Below are 17,576 nucleotides of genomic sequence, written 5' to 3' on the forward strand. Positions count from 1 at the left end.
TCTTATTTCACAGTAAACCAAATTTAGATTTCTTAGCTTTAAGGTGATAAATGTTTTCATGTTATTAAGCAGAGTAAAATTATTTTAGTGTTTAGTTTAACTTAGGAACCATTGGGAAAGATTGAGTTAAATGTCCGGTGCATGGCTGAGTTTGAGAGAGCCGAAACTGCTAGGTGTCAGAATAGCTGCATAAAGCAATGAGTCAAAGTAAGAATCAAGCGAAGCCTTTTGTCACTTGCAGTAGAGGCTAAAGCCAGAGGAAGTGGACTCCCCTTGTCCATTTCCCCCATGGAACATTGCAACTTAGTCCGGTCGAGGGTCAAGTGGTTTAGCACAGATCTGGGGGGTCATCTCACTGTTGAGGGACCCCTGAATTAAAGGCTCCAGCAGTTTTATGGGACCATAAAAGGAGTCAGAAGAAAAGTGTTTTCACAGTCGCCCTTCCTCTTATAAGGAGCTCTCTCAGCAGAGAAGCCTGGAGAAGATGAAGAGAAATGAAGGTGCCGGGGTTACGAGTGCAAATATGTGACAAGCATGACCAGTCTGGGGGGTGGAGGGTGGATGGCTAAGGGTGACTCTATCTACCCTTGGAGACTGCAGAGCCCTGGCTGTGTTCCAGCCTGGTGCCAGAGGGCAGCTTGCCCATAAGGCCTGCCAGCAAAGCCTTTGTCATTGCCTGTGGTTGTCCTTGAAAAATCACACATAGGTTTTACACCAGAAGCTTCAGTATACTGGCAGGTTTCTTTTATAAATGGACTGTTGGATTAAAAAAATGCTTTTCCAGAGTGGAATGCTACCTATTAATACAGAATTTCTATACCTTTTTAGGGGGTCCCTAAAGATGAAGTGTTAGCAAATCGATTGCTTCATTTCCTAATGAAACATGTTTTTCATCAAAAAAGAGCTGTGTTTAGACATAACCTTGAAATTATAAAAACCCTTGTTGAATGCTGGAAGGATTGTTTATCTATCCCTTACAGGTACAAATTTACTACATTTTGCAGTATTGCTTAGACATTTTTAAAATGTAGCATGTTGTAAATGGTGATTACAGTGAAGTTTACTTGAAATGATAGAAGGAATATAATTTGAAATTGAATCATTTGTAAGGGTACAATATTGCTGCTAGTACAATCCTAGCCTCCAAAGTTTGACGAAGCACCTCTGTGCGGGTCATTGCCTCCAGGTGGCCTGCTCCGTCTCCCAGCTCACCTCTGGCCCAGCAGACACTGGGCATATGGGGTACACTCTGCCCTTCATCGTCCCAGCGCAGGGGTAAACTGTCGGACTGCGCAGCCTGAGGCAAGCTATAACTTTCCAAAGGTTTCAGAATCAACTAACAGAGAATTGGGGCAAGTAGATCATAAGAAATACAGACTTGCTAGAATAATTTGAATGTATACAAACAGGGTATTAGCAAGAAGGGTGTTAGTCGTGGGGAAAGATAAGGTATTTCTCACCCTGCAAATTATCTTCTTGCTGTGCTTATTTTATCATATGATAATCTGTACTTGTCCTTTATGCTTATGTTTCAGGTTAATATTTGAAAAGTTTTCCAGTAAAGATCCTAATTCCAAAGACAATTCAGTAGGAATTCAATTATTAGGCATTATAATGGCCAATAACTTGCCCCCCTATGACCCAAAATGTGGCATAGAGAGCATAAAGTGAGTATCAGGGGAGTTTTGCTTTGCTTCTTTTTTAGATTAAAGTATATGTGAATTGGATTGATGGACTGGAGTATGGTCTAATTTTTTCATAAGTTTATTCATTTTGAGAGAGCGCATGTGCGAGTATGAGAGGGGCAAAGAGATAAGGAAAGAGAGAGAGAATCCCAAACAGGCTCCAGGCTCCACACTGTCAGCGCAGAGCCTGATGTGGGACTAAAACCCGTGAACCATGAGCCCGATGTGGGGCTCAAACCCACAAACCGTGAGATTGTGACCTGACCTGGAACCAAGAGTCTGACGTTTAACCAACTGAGCCACCCAGGTGCACCTAGTTTTTATAAATTTAAAGACCTAGACCCATGTTAAAAATATTTCTACCAGAATTTAGTAAGTTGGGCTTAGAGGTCTTTTGGGAGAAGAAATATGTTAACGGAATGAATGAGGGAAGTTAAGTTTTTCAAAATTAGTATTTTTTTTTCAATTGTGTTTCACCAAATAGGTGTTAGGTATTTTCTTTCTTATTTTCTACAACTGCATTTTCAGCATTTGCCCCCAAACCAGCATGAGCTCTGTGGGACCATTCATGACAGGATCATGGATGGATGCCTGGGCCCTGGTGCTGCCCTGTCGCTGTGCTTTTTGCCTCAGCTGCAGCCCCTGCTCCCTCCGTCGGGGCCTTTTGTGGGTGGGGGTGAACTCAGCCCGGCGTCTGGAGGGAGGGCGCTAGTGAGCTAATCCTCTACCATCACTGACCGGTACTTCATTGTCCTACTGTGTTAGGAGTTCTGAAAAGTCAGCATTCACATTATGGTGACTGTAGATTTCAGCATGTCCCTTCCGAGCTTTTCCCGTTTCTTTGGAAGTGTCTCACTCCGTCTGGTCGGTCCTCCTGTGTTAGCCTCCTGGCACCAGTTCCTCCATTTGCCTGCTATCATAGACAAACCAGTGGCTCCATGAAGAGTCCATGGGAAATAGTTTGCTTTTAGATGAGTTACTTTTTTTGAGCTTTGATTCCCCCAGTGACAAGCGTATAGAGCTTCTCTGGAACTGGAGGCTAACGTTCTGTGGCCTACAGAGCCTGGAAGCGTGGACTGGTGCTCACTCTCCTTCTCATTTATTGTCCTCCTCTTGTCACAGCAGTCAGGAGGTGTCAGGAAGTCATGAGGCTTTCAAGGGGTGTCAGTAAGTCATGATCTTGGTTAGTAGCTTTTTTTTCACTGCAGTGTTTTTTATAGTATCCAGCATCGTGTTTTGCTTTGACTACAGCAGGTCCTGTGTGATTGAACTGTGGACTTTCATGTGCCTCCCTGGTCATGATGTCAGAGCCTTAAGTACATCTTGATATATGTTTTCACACAAATAATTTGGATCATGTTCTATGTTTAGTATTTACTCAATTTATGCTCTTAATATGGCACGAGGAGCAAAGTTGTTATATTTTTATGTCAACAGAATGTATTATTTGATGCATATTTTCTGTATTTGTTACAGATACTTTCAAGCTTTGGTCACTAACATGTCTTTTGTAAAATATAAAGAGGTGTATGCAGCAGCCGCAGAAGTTCTAGGACTTATTCTTCAATATGTTACCAAGAAAGAAAATGTAAGTGTGTTATACAATTTTAAACAAATAGTGCTTTTTCAGTTTTGATTTTTTCTAACACTTGTTGTTTATATCCTCTATACTGTAACAAACCAGAGTGGGCATTCTGCATTTATTAATACTTGGCTTTTTCCTAGCGTATATAGTGCTCAATTTTTTTAAAGAGGACATAGGATTTTTAAAACACTTGGAAACTTGGTAAACATTTAAAGATGGGTAACTTACTTATATTGTGAAAGCCAGGAAAGGATTATTTAACCAGCTTTCATTCCTCTGAAAGTAGTGTCAGGGTTTCTTTTGGAGCAAATTATTCTGGTGGATACTTGCTATGGTTAGGGCTATGTTAACTAATAAAATACTCCATTTCCAATCTGGGACGTATTATAGTTATCAGACAGGACAGGGCACTTGTGGGAGCCTTTCTCAGTCTTGGGAGCCCTGCCCACTTTCCAGGATTGTTAGAAGAACCCAACTGAATCTTTCAGTGCAGTGTACGTTCAGAGTACTACAGGTCTCCATAGAATATAATTATTACAGATGTATGTAAATTACATGTTCTAACTTACTTGAAAGTAGGGTAGTGGAGTGATGCTTCCTGCTACACTGCTGTTCTCCTGTGGTTGGTTAGTGAGGGGCTGTGTGTTTTGGAGCCTCCAAAACCGCTGTCACTCATTGTGATGATCCCTTCTTGCCAGGTCTCGTTGCAGTGACACAGTTGATCATTCCTCCTGATTCCCTTTGTCACTGCTTCTAGGACACTCTCTTGGCTCTCTTCCTATTTTCCTGGCTGTTTCCCTTCCTTAGCTTCATGTTTCCCGGCCACCTCTCCAGCTCTGATGTTGGTCCTCTTCTTCCTTGCTCCCCTGCCAACCATCTAGCCTCCTGGCTTTGAAAACTGCCTATGTGTTCATGATTCCCAACTTCCTATCTCCAGTCCACTTCCTCTCCTGAAAGAAAAGGTGGAGAGTGGAGAGTGGGCTACTTTCACTGTCTGAGTGGATGAGGAGTAAAGGATTAGGGAAGTTGGGAGGTCCCGAGGGCACCCAGAGTACCCCAACACAGTGTATTGGGCCCCTGCCCATTTTGTCAGTTAGGTATCTATTTGGGTTTAAATTTTTTTTCTAATGCTTATTTATTTATTTTTGAGAAAGATGGAGGCAGAATGTTCATGGGTTAGGGGCAGAGAGAGAGGGAGAAACAGAATCTGAAGCCCGCTCCAGGTTCCGAGCTCTCAGCACAGAGTCTGACGCGTGGCTCGGTCTCACGAACTGTGAGATCACCACCTGAGCTGAAGTCGGACGCTCAACCAGCCGAGCCACCCAGGCACCTCAGGTATCTATTTGGGTTTAAAAGAAAATTAAATGAAGGGAAATAGACCCACTTGGGGAGGTCAGTCTTCGCTTATAATTTATTTTAGGAATTACCAGCTATTTTTGTAAAATAATTTTTTTTTTTTGAGAGAGAGTGTGCGCAAGTGGGGAGGGGCAGAGAGAGAGAATCTTAAGCAGGCTCTACACTGTCAGTGCAGAGCCTGACATGCAGGGTTCAATCACAGCGACCCTGAGATCATGACCTGAGCCAAAATCAAGAGTTGTACACTTAACTGACTGAGCCACCCAGGCACGCTTAAAAATTTTAAATTCCGAATTACCTTATTTTTACATGATTCTAATATCCTTAGATGTTGGGTTTCAATTTACATAGTATGCTAAGTTTTCAGCACAGATGGAACAAATTACAGTAGATCCCAAGTTTAATGTCTCTTCACTTAAATTTCAAGTTAGTGGTAATGATAAACACTTTGGTTTTACATTGTTCTTTTCTGAATATAAAATGGTATTGATTTAGTGTAGAAATTAGAAGAACAGAGTAAAATATAAAGAAGTTGGTGAGAATCAGCCCTATTCCAACCACTGAATTGCTCTTGGCACCTGAGAGGTAGTCTCCAGTTGTCAGTATATATGTGCATGCGTTTGTCTTCTGTTGGTTACCTGTATTATAATGTTGGTTATGTATGTTGGTCAGTTACATATGTTGGTTATCTTATTGGCTGGTTCTGGGCTCTGGGGGTGTAGCCAGAGCAGTCCTGGCCACCTGCCCTTCTCAGGAAGCTAACATTTGATGAAGAGAAGCAGACAATACATAGACAAATCTGTCATCATTGATAGTAGTACATGATGAAGAGAAAACAGGATATAGGGAGGTAGACAATGGTGAAGGTGGCTTTTTAGATAAAGTTGCCTGAAAATTCTGGTTTGTGTGAATATTTGACCAGGTATGTGAACACTGGCATCATAAAATGTATTTACACAGCGTTTGATCACTGATTTTAGTTCAGCTTCTCAAATGACTTCTTAGCAGTATTTTGGGTGTGAAAAGGAAGCACCAATCTTTATCAGCCTGCCATCTGACAAGAGCTAGATGCCACCAGTGGTGACAGCACAGAGCAGTCATGGCTATGGCCTGGCCTGCCTGAACTCACAGCCCCAGAGCCTCTTGTGTCCAGTGGTTAATGTGCACGCTCCTGGCACTGTACCTTGTGAACACCTTTACCTTGTAGGTGATAGCATTGGACATCTTCCATGGGTTCAATTAACTATTTAAGACAAACCTGTTTTCAGTAACTAACGTAAGTTTCGCATTTGTGTATTTGACAAGAAACTTAATTTTTCAGATACTGGAAGATTTGGTGTATGAACTGATTGTAAAACAGTTGAAGCAGCATCAAAACACGATGGAGGACAAATTTATTGTGTGCTTGAACAAAGCTGTGAAGAACTTTCCTCCTCTTGCCGATAGGTAGGATATCAGTCATGGTGGACGTCCTGTTGTGGGAGAGGGTCTGCGACGGCCCTCTCCCTCATTGGCCATGTCCACTGGTTAGGTTCATGAACACTGTGTTCTTCCTGCTGCCCAAATTTCATGGGGTGATGAAGACTCTCTGTCTGGAGGTGGTGCTGTGTCGTGCAGAGGAAATAACAGATCTCTACTTACAGTTAAAGAGCAAGGATTTCATTCAAGTTATGAGATATAGGTGAGTGCAAAGCCAGCCCTGTGTTCTCAGATGCAGCTGGCACATAAAATTTTGATTTGTTCAACTGTCTCCTTCAACTCAGAACTTGTAGGTTTTCATAAAATATGTATTCGTTATATACGACTATGTGTATGTGTACATCTCAAGATAGATAAACTTAAAAATATGTACTTGTTCAATTTTAATCAGAATTAAAAGTGGTGGGGCCTGCCCCTCCTGCGTTCTTTAACCTGGCACCTTGGGGAAGCCACATCTCAAGTGTTACCTAAGGCTCTTCTCAGATTTAAAATGCATGATTTTGAGTTCTGTACCATTTTTTCCAGCTAGGAGGCATCCATTATTTGTTAAAATTGTTCATTTATTTTCAAAATCACATTATACTAGTTTTTAATATTTTTTTAAAGCCTATTCATCCGTTTTGAGAGAGGGAGTAGGGGAGAGGCAGAGAGAGGGAGAGAGAAAATCCCAAGCAGGTTCCATACTGTCAGCACAGAGCCTGATGTGGGGCTCCATGCAGGGCTCGAACCCATGAACTGTGAGATCAGGACCTGAGCCAAAATCAAGAGTTGGACACCCAACCGACTGAGCCACCCAGGTGCCCCCCATATTATACTATTAAAATAGGTATGAAAAGAGATGCTGTTGCTCACAATATTTTTATTTCTCTGTACTGTTTTCCAGCCTTGTCTGTGGACGTATTTTTTTACATGGGGATAAATTATTGATAAATATAGAGTGTGCCAGTAACAAAGAATATATGTTACGGTGCCGTGATATCCTTCATTAGACATTTACTGAATATCAACTGCATGTGAAGCATTAAGCTGGGAGCTGTAGGAGGAAAAGATACATAAAATAAGGAAATAGACGTGCACCTTATTGGGGGCTCAGACTACCCTTGACTCGTTGTATGACCTGCCAGGTAGCCTGAATAGCACTTGAAATCATTGTTTTAAAATCATGAAATCCTTTATATTTAGTTTATGTTGTTTGACATTTCGGATTTTTAAAAAATGAACTTTTATTTTGGAATGAATGACTCAGTATTTACAGAAAAGTTGAAAGACAATACAGAAAATTCCCACATACCCTTAACCCACTTTTTCCATGTCACATAATTGTGGCATATTTGTCAAAACTAAGAAATTAACATTAGTACATTTACTAAACTAGATTTTATTTGGATTTTATCAGTTTTCCCACTAATGTCCTTTTTCCATTCTAGGATCCAATACAGGGTACCATATTGAATTAATTTGTTTATTTTTAATACTGTAGCTCATGATAATTTTTTAAGATGTAATTTTTATATTTCCATTGTAACAAATTTTGAAATACAGAACAGCACAAAGAAGAAAAAGTTACCTGTCATATCTGAAAGTCTAATAAAAATTATTAAATTGGTATGTTTTTAAAACCCTCTCTTACTGTAGAGATGACGAAAGACAGAAAGTGTGTTTGGACATAATTTATAAGATGATGGCAAAATTGAAACCAGTAGAACTCCGAGAACTTCTGAATCCTGTTGTAGAATTCATTTCTCATCCTTCTCCAGTGTGTAGGGAACAAATGTATAATATTCTTATGTGGGTTCATGACAATTACCGGTAAGCTCTACATTAATTTTTATATTACTTTTTTCAAGGGAGCATTTGGGTGCCAATAGCAATCTGGAGTAGATTATAATAAGTAATAAAATGTTTAAACATTTTTAAACGTAGGATTATTAATTAACACAAGTTTATTTTAGTATATTGACATGTATCCTTATTTTAATTCATTTCATGTATTCGTGAGAAATATTCAGAATGTGCAGTTTTTGGTTGAGTTAATACTGTAATTTGTTTTTACAGTTCTCCTTTTAAGATCTGACAAAATTAAGAAAATGAACTCTGTGGGATGTCTTCATCCTATAGGACTGCCCCCACAGCACTTCCCATGGGGTCTGAGTCCATCCTAGGACCTCTTAGCGTTCCCAGGGAACCCCTGCAGCCCTACTCCCATTACCCCCCCCCCCACGCTGTCCTGTGCACGTGAGCCCTGTCACACTGTAGGAAGGGTGATGACAGTCACCTGGATGGGCTTGCAGAGGCACCAAAGGAAGGTGTCAGGGTATGTCCATATGAGGGTAGGTTCTGCTATGGTTTGGGAAGTTAAAGTTCCACGGGAAAAGCCAGATTATTTTACTTTAATCTGGTTGGTGTTATGACGGTTGAACAAAAGTGATAAGAAGACAATATTAATGTTTTGTCATTTTGTTATTTTTCTCAGAGATCCAGAAAGTCAAGCAGATGAGGACTCCAGGGAAATATTTAAGTTGGCAAAAGATGTGTTGATTCAAGGGTTGATCGATGAGAACGTTGGGCTTCAGTATGTGTTCCTCGAATAATAAGGCCAAGACAAATAAATTAGGGATGTTTCTTTCTAGACTAGCATTGAGTATTTGTCCACAGTTTCAGAATTATATTTATAGTATTAGCATTTTCTATGCTTTCTGCATTCATGATGTTTAATAAAAATGTATTTTGAATCACATTAAGACTTAAAAATTCTGACAAGTGATTTTAATAAAAAATTCTTGAAAAACTGTGGGTAAAGCTCTCTCTGCTCACACAGTGAATTAAAGTGTTTCAAAATAAAAAAATTTTTAATGCTGATTATTATGTTTCTCATTTAACTCATGGTTGAGATCACACCATACATATTAATATTGAATGAAATGTTTGAAACTTCAGAAGTAGGAGGAAACTATAATGATTATATAGGAAAATACAAATGACGATTGTTTTTCTCTAAAATGTCTATTCTAAATTTTATGAGTGTTTTGTTAAGTACTAATTATAAAAGAAGGGTCATAAGCTTTTTGTATGCTTCTGTATATCAATTAATTTTCCATTCTGTCACAATTTTAAACTCATTTTTGCTTTTCAAATTACATTTGGATTTCATAAGCATTCATAAATTGTAAAGCCTAACCTGGCTCTTAACTAGTTTAAGTTTTGAATATTTTATGGCACTAATTTTTGAAGTGAATTGTTTTAGCAAGGCAGTGAAGGATTTTATATAATTTCTTAAGGTGTTTTCTCAGTTTCAAAATAGCTAATATTGTATACTCATCATTGAAAACTTCCCAGATAATAGAGATAAGAATAAAATCATCTAGTTTTTCACTGATGCTGAAGTTTGGAATATTCCCTTCCTTCAGTGCATATTAGTGTTCATAACTCATGTTACACTCTTGATACAATTTGAATGTGGTTTTCCTCATGTTAAGGTTTATAGGGGTGAAAGACTATCTTCTCGACATGACACCATGTGTAGGGCATTCTTCCTCATTTGACAATATCTGAAAAATCTTTCCTCTCTGCTTTTCAGGTTAATTATTCGAAATTTCTGGAGCCATGAAACTAGATTACCTTCAAATACGTTGGACCGATTGTTGGCACTAAATTCCTTATATTCTCCAAAGATAGAAGTGCATTTTTTAAGTTTAGCAACAGATTTTCTGCTTGAAATGACCAGCATGAGCCCAGATTATCCAAACCCTGTGTTTGAACATCCTCTGTCAGAATGTGAATTTCAGGTGAAGTATTTGTCTCTACAATAATAAATATTATAGGGGCGCCTGGGTGGCTTGGTCGGTTAAGCGTCCGACTTCGGCTCAGGTCATGATCTCACGGTCCGTGAGTTCGAGCCCCGCATCGGGCTCTGTGCTGACAGCTCAGAGCCTAGAGCCTATTTCAGATTCTGTGTCTCCCTCTCTCTGCCCCTCCCCTGTTCATGCTCTCTCTCTGTCTCAAAAATAAATAAATGTTAAAAAAATAATAATAAATATTATAAGCTTTTCCTATCTGTTAGTCAGCAAACATTTTCTAATAGAGTTAAACTGGCTGTCTTTGTTTTATTGAGATATAAGTGACATGTTAGTTTCAGGTATACAACATACTGATTTAATATTGGTGTGTACTGTGATGTGATCACCACGATAAGCTTAGCTAACATCCATCACCATGGAGTTACAGACTTTCTTTCCTTGTGACCAGAACTTTTAACATCTTCTCTTTTAGCAACTTTCAAATATATAATACATTATTATTATTATTATTATTATTATTATTATTAATTACATTATTATAACTACACGTTATATCCCCATGACTCATTTGTTTTTTTAACTGGAAGTGTGTACCTTTTGGCTCCCTTCACCCATGTCCCTTTCCCCCATCCTCTGCCTCTGGCAGTCCCCAGTCTGTTCTCTATATGTATCAGTTCAGGCTTTTTGTTTTGTTATTGTTGTTTTTTTGGATTCCACACGTAAGTGAGATTCATGTGGTATCTGTCTTGCTCTTTTTGATGTATTTTACTTTGCATAATGCCCTCAAGGTCCATCCATGTTGTCACAGATGGCAAGATTTCCTTCTTTTTTATGGCTCAATAATATTCCATTGTGTGTATGTGCGTGTGTATGTACGTATATATATATATATATACACACATATACACATACGTATATATATATATGTATACGTATATATATATATATATATACGTACGTACACACGCACATATATGTATCTATGTATGTATACACACACACACACACGCACATCACGTCTTTATCCATTCATCCATTGATAGACCACAAAAGTTGCTTCCATGTCTTGGTTATTACTAATAAGCTAGCATAGAGATGCATATATCTTTTCAAGTTAGTGGTTTTTTTACCCAGAAGTAGAATAGTTGGACCTTATGGTATTTCTATTTTTAATTTTTTGAGGACTTCTATACTGTTTTCCATAGTGGTTGCACCAATTTACAGTCCCACCAGCAGTGCATGAGGATTCCCTCTTCTCTACATCCTTGCCAACACTTGCTATCCCCTGCGTTTTTGAGCATAGCCATCCTGACAGATGTGAAGTGATGACTCATTGTGGTTTTGATTTGTGTTTCCCTGGTGATTAGTGATACTGGACTTCTTAGTTTATTTGGAATACTCACACATCCTTTCTGAAACACTTCTATTTGCTTTAACCTCATCTGCTCACACTCTCTTCACATGCTCACACTTGTCCCCCTTTCAGCCTCCACTTGGATTTTCCTTTCGCCATAATACCATCCCCCTTCCCCATCAGCACCCCCCAATCCATTTGGTAGATGCTAAGGTTGTGCTATCTCTCGGCAGCCTTAATTGCCTGTGATGATTGAAATAATAACAGTTGTGCTCAGTTCGTCTATGCTGAGCCGGGCAGCATAGCCTGACTTCTCAGCTTGCTGCAGCTGTGGTGCCATTATTGGGTGTGGCATTAAGCCATTTCATGCAGAATGTGATGGAGGAGAAAAATGGTTTTCCTCCCCCAATACTAATTAGTATATACTAATTGGCAAATAATTTATTTAAAATTTTTAAATTTGAAGGGGTTCTTCTTCAGCTGTTTCCCACACAGATATATGAAATTATATACCTGTCTGCTAATGGCACCTTGGATTTTAAATAAAATTATTTCAGTGTTGCTAAAGAAGGACCATGATTTCATTCAGAACTCTCTTACGTGCAGGAATATACCATTGATTCTGACTGGCGTTTCCGAAGTACTGTCCTCACTCCAATGTTTATTGAGACTCAGGCCACCCAAAGTATTCTCCAGACCCGGACCCAGGAGGGATCCCTCCCAGTTCAAGGAGCGATGGCTAAGCAGATACGGGCCACCCAACAGCAGTATGACTTCACACCTACACAAACTGCAGGTACCTGTCAGCCTGAACACGTGCCTGCTTTGCACCAGGCAGTATGATCTATGGAAGCAGCCTCCACTGCAAGAACATTGGCTGTAAGAGTAGTGAAACAGTAATAGAAAAAAGTGGTAAGAACCTCAGAAAAGTCATGTCAGTCAAAGGAGAAAAGGATTGAAGTTCCTAGAGGTGTCAAATTCTTAGAGTTAGAAAGTGGAAGGGGGCCTCTAGGGGTTGGGTGAGAGGCAATAGGGAGCTAGTATTTAAAGGATACGGATTTTAGGGCATCTGGGTGGCTCAGTCAGTTAAGCGTCCAACCCTTGATTTTGGCTCAGGTTCATGGTTGTGAGATCGAGCCCCCCATCGGGCTCCAGCTTAAGATTCTCTCTCCGTCTGCCTCTGTATTTCCCCCGTGCAGGCTTGTGAGTACATGCACATGCATTCTCTCTCTCTCTCTCTCTCTCTCTCTCTCTCTCTCTCTCAAAAAAAAAAAAAAAAAGATACGGAATTTTGTTTGAGAAGGTGGAAAAGCTCTGGAGGTAAATTGTGGAGATGGTTGCCCAACTGTGTGAATATACCTGATGCCATAGAAATGTACACTTCAAAATGGTTAAAATAGTTAATTTGGTGTTCTCTAAATTTTACCACAATAAAAAAAGTTGAAAAGGATTATTTTTGACTGGAAAAAGCAAAAGTTACAGTACATTTATGTTTTGCTTTGGTTTTGTCCAGAAAAGTCTGTTTAATGCAACAAAATTAAAATCCTTTATCTCAAAAGCAAGTACTGAAGAGCTAAACCAAAATCATTTACTGTGTTTATAGTTATTAAATTTTTCTTTCTTAATTGTTCACCTGTTTCCTTTGATCAGGAAAGTACAAGTTGTAGAGTAAAACACGTAAATCATTTCAATTTATTTTATTTTATTTTTTTAACATTTATTTATTTTTGAGACAGAGAGAGACAGAGCATGAACAGGGGAGGGGCAGAGAGAGAGGGAGACACAGAATCGGAAACAGGCTCCAGGCTCTGAGCTGTCAGCACAGAGCCCGACGCGGGGCTCGAACTCACGGACCGTGAGATCATGACCTGAGCCGAAGTCGGACGCTCAAACGACCGAGCCACCCAGGCGCCCCGTAAATCATTTCATATAAATATTTCACATTTTTCCTTTATATCAATTTTTTCATGTCTGTTGGTTCTGGAAGTAGGATTGATTTGAATAATTACCATGGATATTTTATGATATTGATGTTAGAAGACATGGATCTTAGTACCTTATAACACAGAAAAGGTGTTACTGCTTGAAGGAGCAGGTGGAGTATTTTCCTGCTTCACAAATGAGGACCCTTAGGCCCAGACACCTGAGCTGCCTCGGGTCGCTCACTAGTAACTGATAGAACTTCTGCCCAGTGTCTCTACCCTGACATGGCTGTCTCCCTGGAGGAGCTGTCCCCATTCCTATGGCAGGTGAGCACACAGAGGCCCCAGGTGTCATCCCCAGGATGCGCACACCTTGTGTCCCACAGTGTGGCTCCCAGTGTGGCAGGTGCAGTGGTGTGGTGTGGGTATGGCAGGTTGTGCAGAGCTGAGCATGCTGTGACATTTGCAGATGGCAGAAGCTCCTTTAATTGGCTGACTGGGAGCAGTATTGACCCGCTGATGGATTATACAGTCTCATACTCGGATTCCTCATCTTCCTCCTTGCTGTTTGCCCACAAGAAGAGTGAAAAGGCACAGAGATCACCCTTGAAGTTAGTGGGCCCTGATTTTGGGAAAAAAAGACTGGGACTTCCAGGGGACGAGGTGGATAACAAAGCAAAAGGTAAAGTAAGCTTGCTGAAATGTATTTAAAATAAGTTAATGCGGAGGCATAGATAAAGTGCGTTTCTGACTGCATTCACATTTCCTTGTAACCTGTAAATAAAACCATTAAAATTTAATTCAGGGGCATCTGGCTGGGTCAGCGAGTACAGCATGTGACTCTTAATCTTGGGTGTTGTGAGTTTGAGCCCCATGTTGGGGGTAGAGTTTACTTTAAAAAAAAGTAATAATAGTAATAGTAAAATTTAATTTAATAAATGGGCATTTGCCATGTTGAAAGCCTAATTTTAGGTGGACCAGAAAAAGCTATAGAATAAACTGGACTCAGTCCGTTCATGTGGTGACTCTCTGAACATCCGGGCTTGGTAAGGCAACAGGTAGGTGATGCTGAGATGAGGCAGAATTAGCAAGTCTCAGAGAGAGAGTGAGAGAGCACCAGAAAGGACCTAAGGAAGAGGCCACCTTTGGGACTAGCCTTGTGGACTTGGGTGTGGGAAGAGGGAGGGTGAACAAGGACCAAGGCAGGAAGTATGGAGCATGTTTAGGAAGTGGAAGGGACCCAGGTCAGCTCGAGAACATGTACTGACTGGCAGGCCCTGTGGCAGTCTGACCAAAGTGGTGGTGTGGGACATGCCCACTGGGAGCATAGAGCAGACAGCTGGGGATATGGAGGCAACCACAGCTGTCTGTAGTGACCCAGACAGACAGCAGGGGTGTCTCCTTAAGGGATGACTCCTTAAGGGGCCCGCATGGAGCAGCATGTGGGTTGCCCGAGGGGGCCTGGGAGGTTGAGGTCACAGGCAACCTCCCGCATACACCCAGGGTCCCAGTGGGGAAGATGAGGGGAGACGCGCCATGGGGGCTGCAGGGAAGTGCTGGCAGAACACGCAGACCCCATGCTGAGGGCCAGGGTTCAAGTCAGCTCTTTGGGAGAAGGGAAGCTCTGGGAGTGAGTGAAAGCCCAGAGGAAGAAAGTGGAGAGACAAAAGGTCCCAACATAGAACCTTGGGCAAATGCCAACCTTATGAATTCAGGTATAAAGAAGTAAAATCAAGAGCAAGGGTAAATTCCTTTTATTTTTAAAAATGTTTTTATTAAGTTTTTGATTTTATTCCAGTGTAGTTGACATACAGCGCTGTATTAATTTCAGGTGTCTACTATAGTGATTCAGCAATTCTGTACATCATTACCCAGTGCTCGTGATGTTTTAAGTACTCTTAATCCCCTTCTCCTGTTTCACCCATTCTCCCCACCTCCCCTCTGATATGCTTTCTTTTATTTAAGATTTATTTTTAAGTAATCTCTACACCCAACTCACCCAAACTCACAACCCCAAGATTAAGAGTTGCATGCTCTAGTGACTGAGCCAGCCAAGTGCCACTGGTATGCTTTATTTTAAATAAGGGTAAATTCCTTTTAATGGAATCATAGGAACTGAACACATGCATGAAATGCTTTCCTCGCTTCCAACCACTCTGTTTTGCATTTAGTCGCAAATCTGTAGCCATACACAACTCTCTGGATTGTAGGAGAGCTAAATCCAGCCTTCTTTTGCTTAGCACTCTGGGTTTGAAGGGAGCTCATGAGCGCATTCCTGGTATACCCTGACCCTGCTCGTCTGCCTCCCACCAGTCTTCTTTCTTTTATATCTTCTTCCTCTGCTGTTTCTTTGCCAAACTGTCTTCCAGCCAGAATGCATGGCTCTCTGTCCTTCTGTAACTTTGACAATGAAAGCCCCAAAGTTAAAATGAAGTCCCAGAGTGACTGTCACCTTCCCATGGTTCATGAATTGTCTTTCACACCCTTTGTACTTGCTCACCCCAAACCCATGGCCGTGCACCTTCCCATAGGATTGTCGAAGAGGTAGGTGTGCATCTGGGGCAGCCTCCAGTCCTGCTAATGCATGGTGACTGCCTGTGGCCAACTCTGCTGAACGGGCAGGAGGCTCAGGAACAGGGAAATGCTGAGGATGCATAGTCCACAACTCAAGCTGTTGAGCAGTGTTTCCCTGTCTTCACTGACTTTGTATAGAAATTAAGGCGGTAAGAGGTGAAACCTAACCTTTAAACCATTTTCCTTAAAAGTTTTCTATATGAATTTGAAAAAGCTGGAACTGAGTAGGTAAAATGAGTACTATTAGCTATCCATTTTAACTTGATTAATATATTTGAATCTCCCCTTGTACCTTTGTTGATGTAAAATATTTTGCACACTGTCTTCTTTGGGGTTTATGTATTTTCTTGCCTAGAGAGGAATATTTGAAATTCATTAAAATATGGTGGGGGTACCTGGATGGTTCAGTCGGTAAAGCACTGGACTCTTGATATTAGCTCAGGTCATGATCTCACCGTTGTGAGATCAAACCCTGCATTGGGCTTTGCACTGACAGCGAGGAGACTGCTTGGGATTCTATGTCTCCCTCTCTTTCTCTGCCCCTCCCCTGCTCACACACTCTCTCAAAATAAAGAAACTTTAAAAAAAAAATGGTAAATTAATCCTTATTGTGATACTATTTATTATCCTTAAAACTTAAAAATTTGAAATTGTAACCTAATTAAAATACCATCATTTTCAACCATTATTTTAATTCTTTATTTCAGTTTCCTTTAGTTATTTGTATTAGAGTAATACATGCATGTAGTTTAAAGAGCCAAATACTTTGCCAAAGCTTGTTAGAAGAAACAGTAACCCATTCACTCCTGAAATCATCGTTGTGCTATATGCTAACTAACTTGGAGGTAAATTTAAAAATTAATTAATTAATTAAAAAAAGGAAGAAGGAGAAGAAGAAACAGTAACCATACCCGTTTCCCCAATTCCAGACACAACCACTTACACCCTTCCATAGCTCCGAACACTATTTGCATATTACCACCCTGCCTTTTTCCTCCCGTCCAGTATGAGTCGTTCTCTTTTGGCTTTTGCATTATGGACATCGAGGTCTTGGCTCCAGCTTGTCTGTTACCCCCGTGCACCACACACACGACAGTGAATTCATCCTGTGCTTTCCTCCTGGAAAGGGTTATGTCTTGGTCTTGGTTTCATCATATTTTCCTCTTATTTTGGCTACATAAATATTATTTGTGTTCAAGCCGTAGTGGTACTATGACTATTTTTCTTGTACAATAATTTTTTCTGGGCATTAATAATTATGTTGGTTTAGATTCCTACATATTTATCACTTGTTTTCCTCTGAATTATCTTTTAATGTGTCCCAACGTATAAATGTTTTATCTTAAAAAAACCCAAAATCTTCCTGGAGCTTTTGGGTTGCCCTGTTCCAGGCTGCTTGCTCTCGGAGTCTGTTCAGCCATGGTCTGGACACCCTGCTCATCCTGAGGTTCTCTTCACCTCTCCTGGATCTGATTCTCCTTCCTTGGTGTGTTCCTTCTTTCTAGTGGATCACCTCCCTGAGTAGCTTCCTGAGAAAAAGGGTCAGAAACAGTAAGCTGTTGGGTCTTTTGGGTTTTTTTTTTTTAAGTTTATTTATTTATTTTGAGAGAGACAGAGTGTGAGCAGGGCAGGGGCAAGAGAGAGGGAAAATCTCTGTATTGTCAGTGCAGAGCCTGGGGGGCTCAAACTCACTAAACTGTGAGATCTGTCCTGAGCTGAAGTCAAGAGTGGGATGCTCAACTGATTGAGCCACCCAGGCACCCTCCCCCACCCCATCCCCTTCCCCCGCCCCAAGCTGTTTTTGAAGCCTTGATGCCTTACGTT

The 17,576-nt window shown here is 40.6% G+C and overlaps 1 protein-coding gene across 1 annotated transcript in view; it reads left to right on the forward strand.

Annotated features, from left to right (window-relative positions):
* The window catches only part of PRKDC (protein kinase, DNA-activated, catalytic subunit), a 206,347-nt gene that overhangs the window by 113,485 nt on the left and 75,286 nt on the right, over positions 1-17,576 (forward strand). The window contains exons 50-59 of the mRNA XM_027042809.2: positions 829-980; positions 1,536-1,667; positions 3,162-3,273; positions 5,948-6,072; positions 6,158-6,307; positions 7,741-7,914; positions 8,579-8,677; positions 9,683-9,890; positions 11,863-12,052; positions 13,648-13,860. Of these exons, the coding sequence (XP_026898610.1) occupies positions 829-980; positions 1,536-1,667; positions 3,162-3,273; positions 5,948-6,072; positions 6,158-6,307; positions 7,741-7,914; positions 8,579-8,677; positions 9,683-9,890; positions 11,863-12,052; positions 13,648-13,860 (1,555 nt within the window). The remainder of the gene's footprint in view (positions 1-828; positions 981-1,535; positions 1,668-3,161; positions 3,274-5,947; positions 6,073-6,157; positions 6,308-7,740; positions 7,915-8,578; positions 8,678-9,682; positions 9,891-11,862; positions 12,053-13,647; positions 13,861-17,576) is intronic.

The sequence above is a fragment of the Acinonyx jubatus genome, chromosome F2 (genome assembly GCF_027475565.1).
Source record: "Acinonyx jubatus isolate Ajub_Pintada_27869175 chromosome F2, VMU_Ajub_asm_v1.0, whole genome shotgun sequence".
Taxonomy (NCBI): Eukaryota; Metazoa; Chordata; class Mammalia; order Carnivora; family Felidae; genus Acinonyx; species Acinonyx jubatus.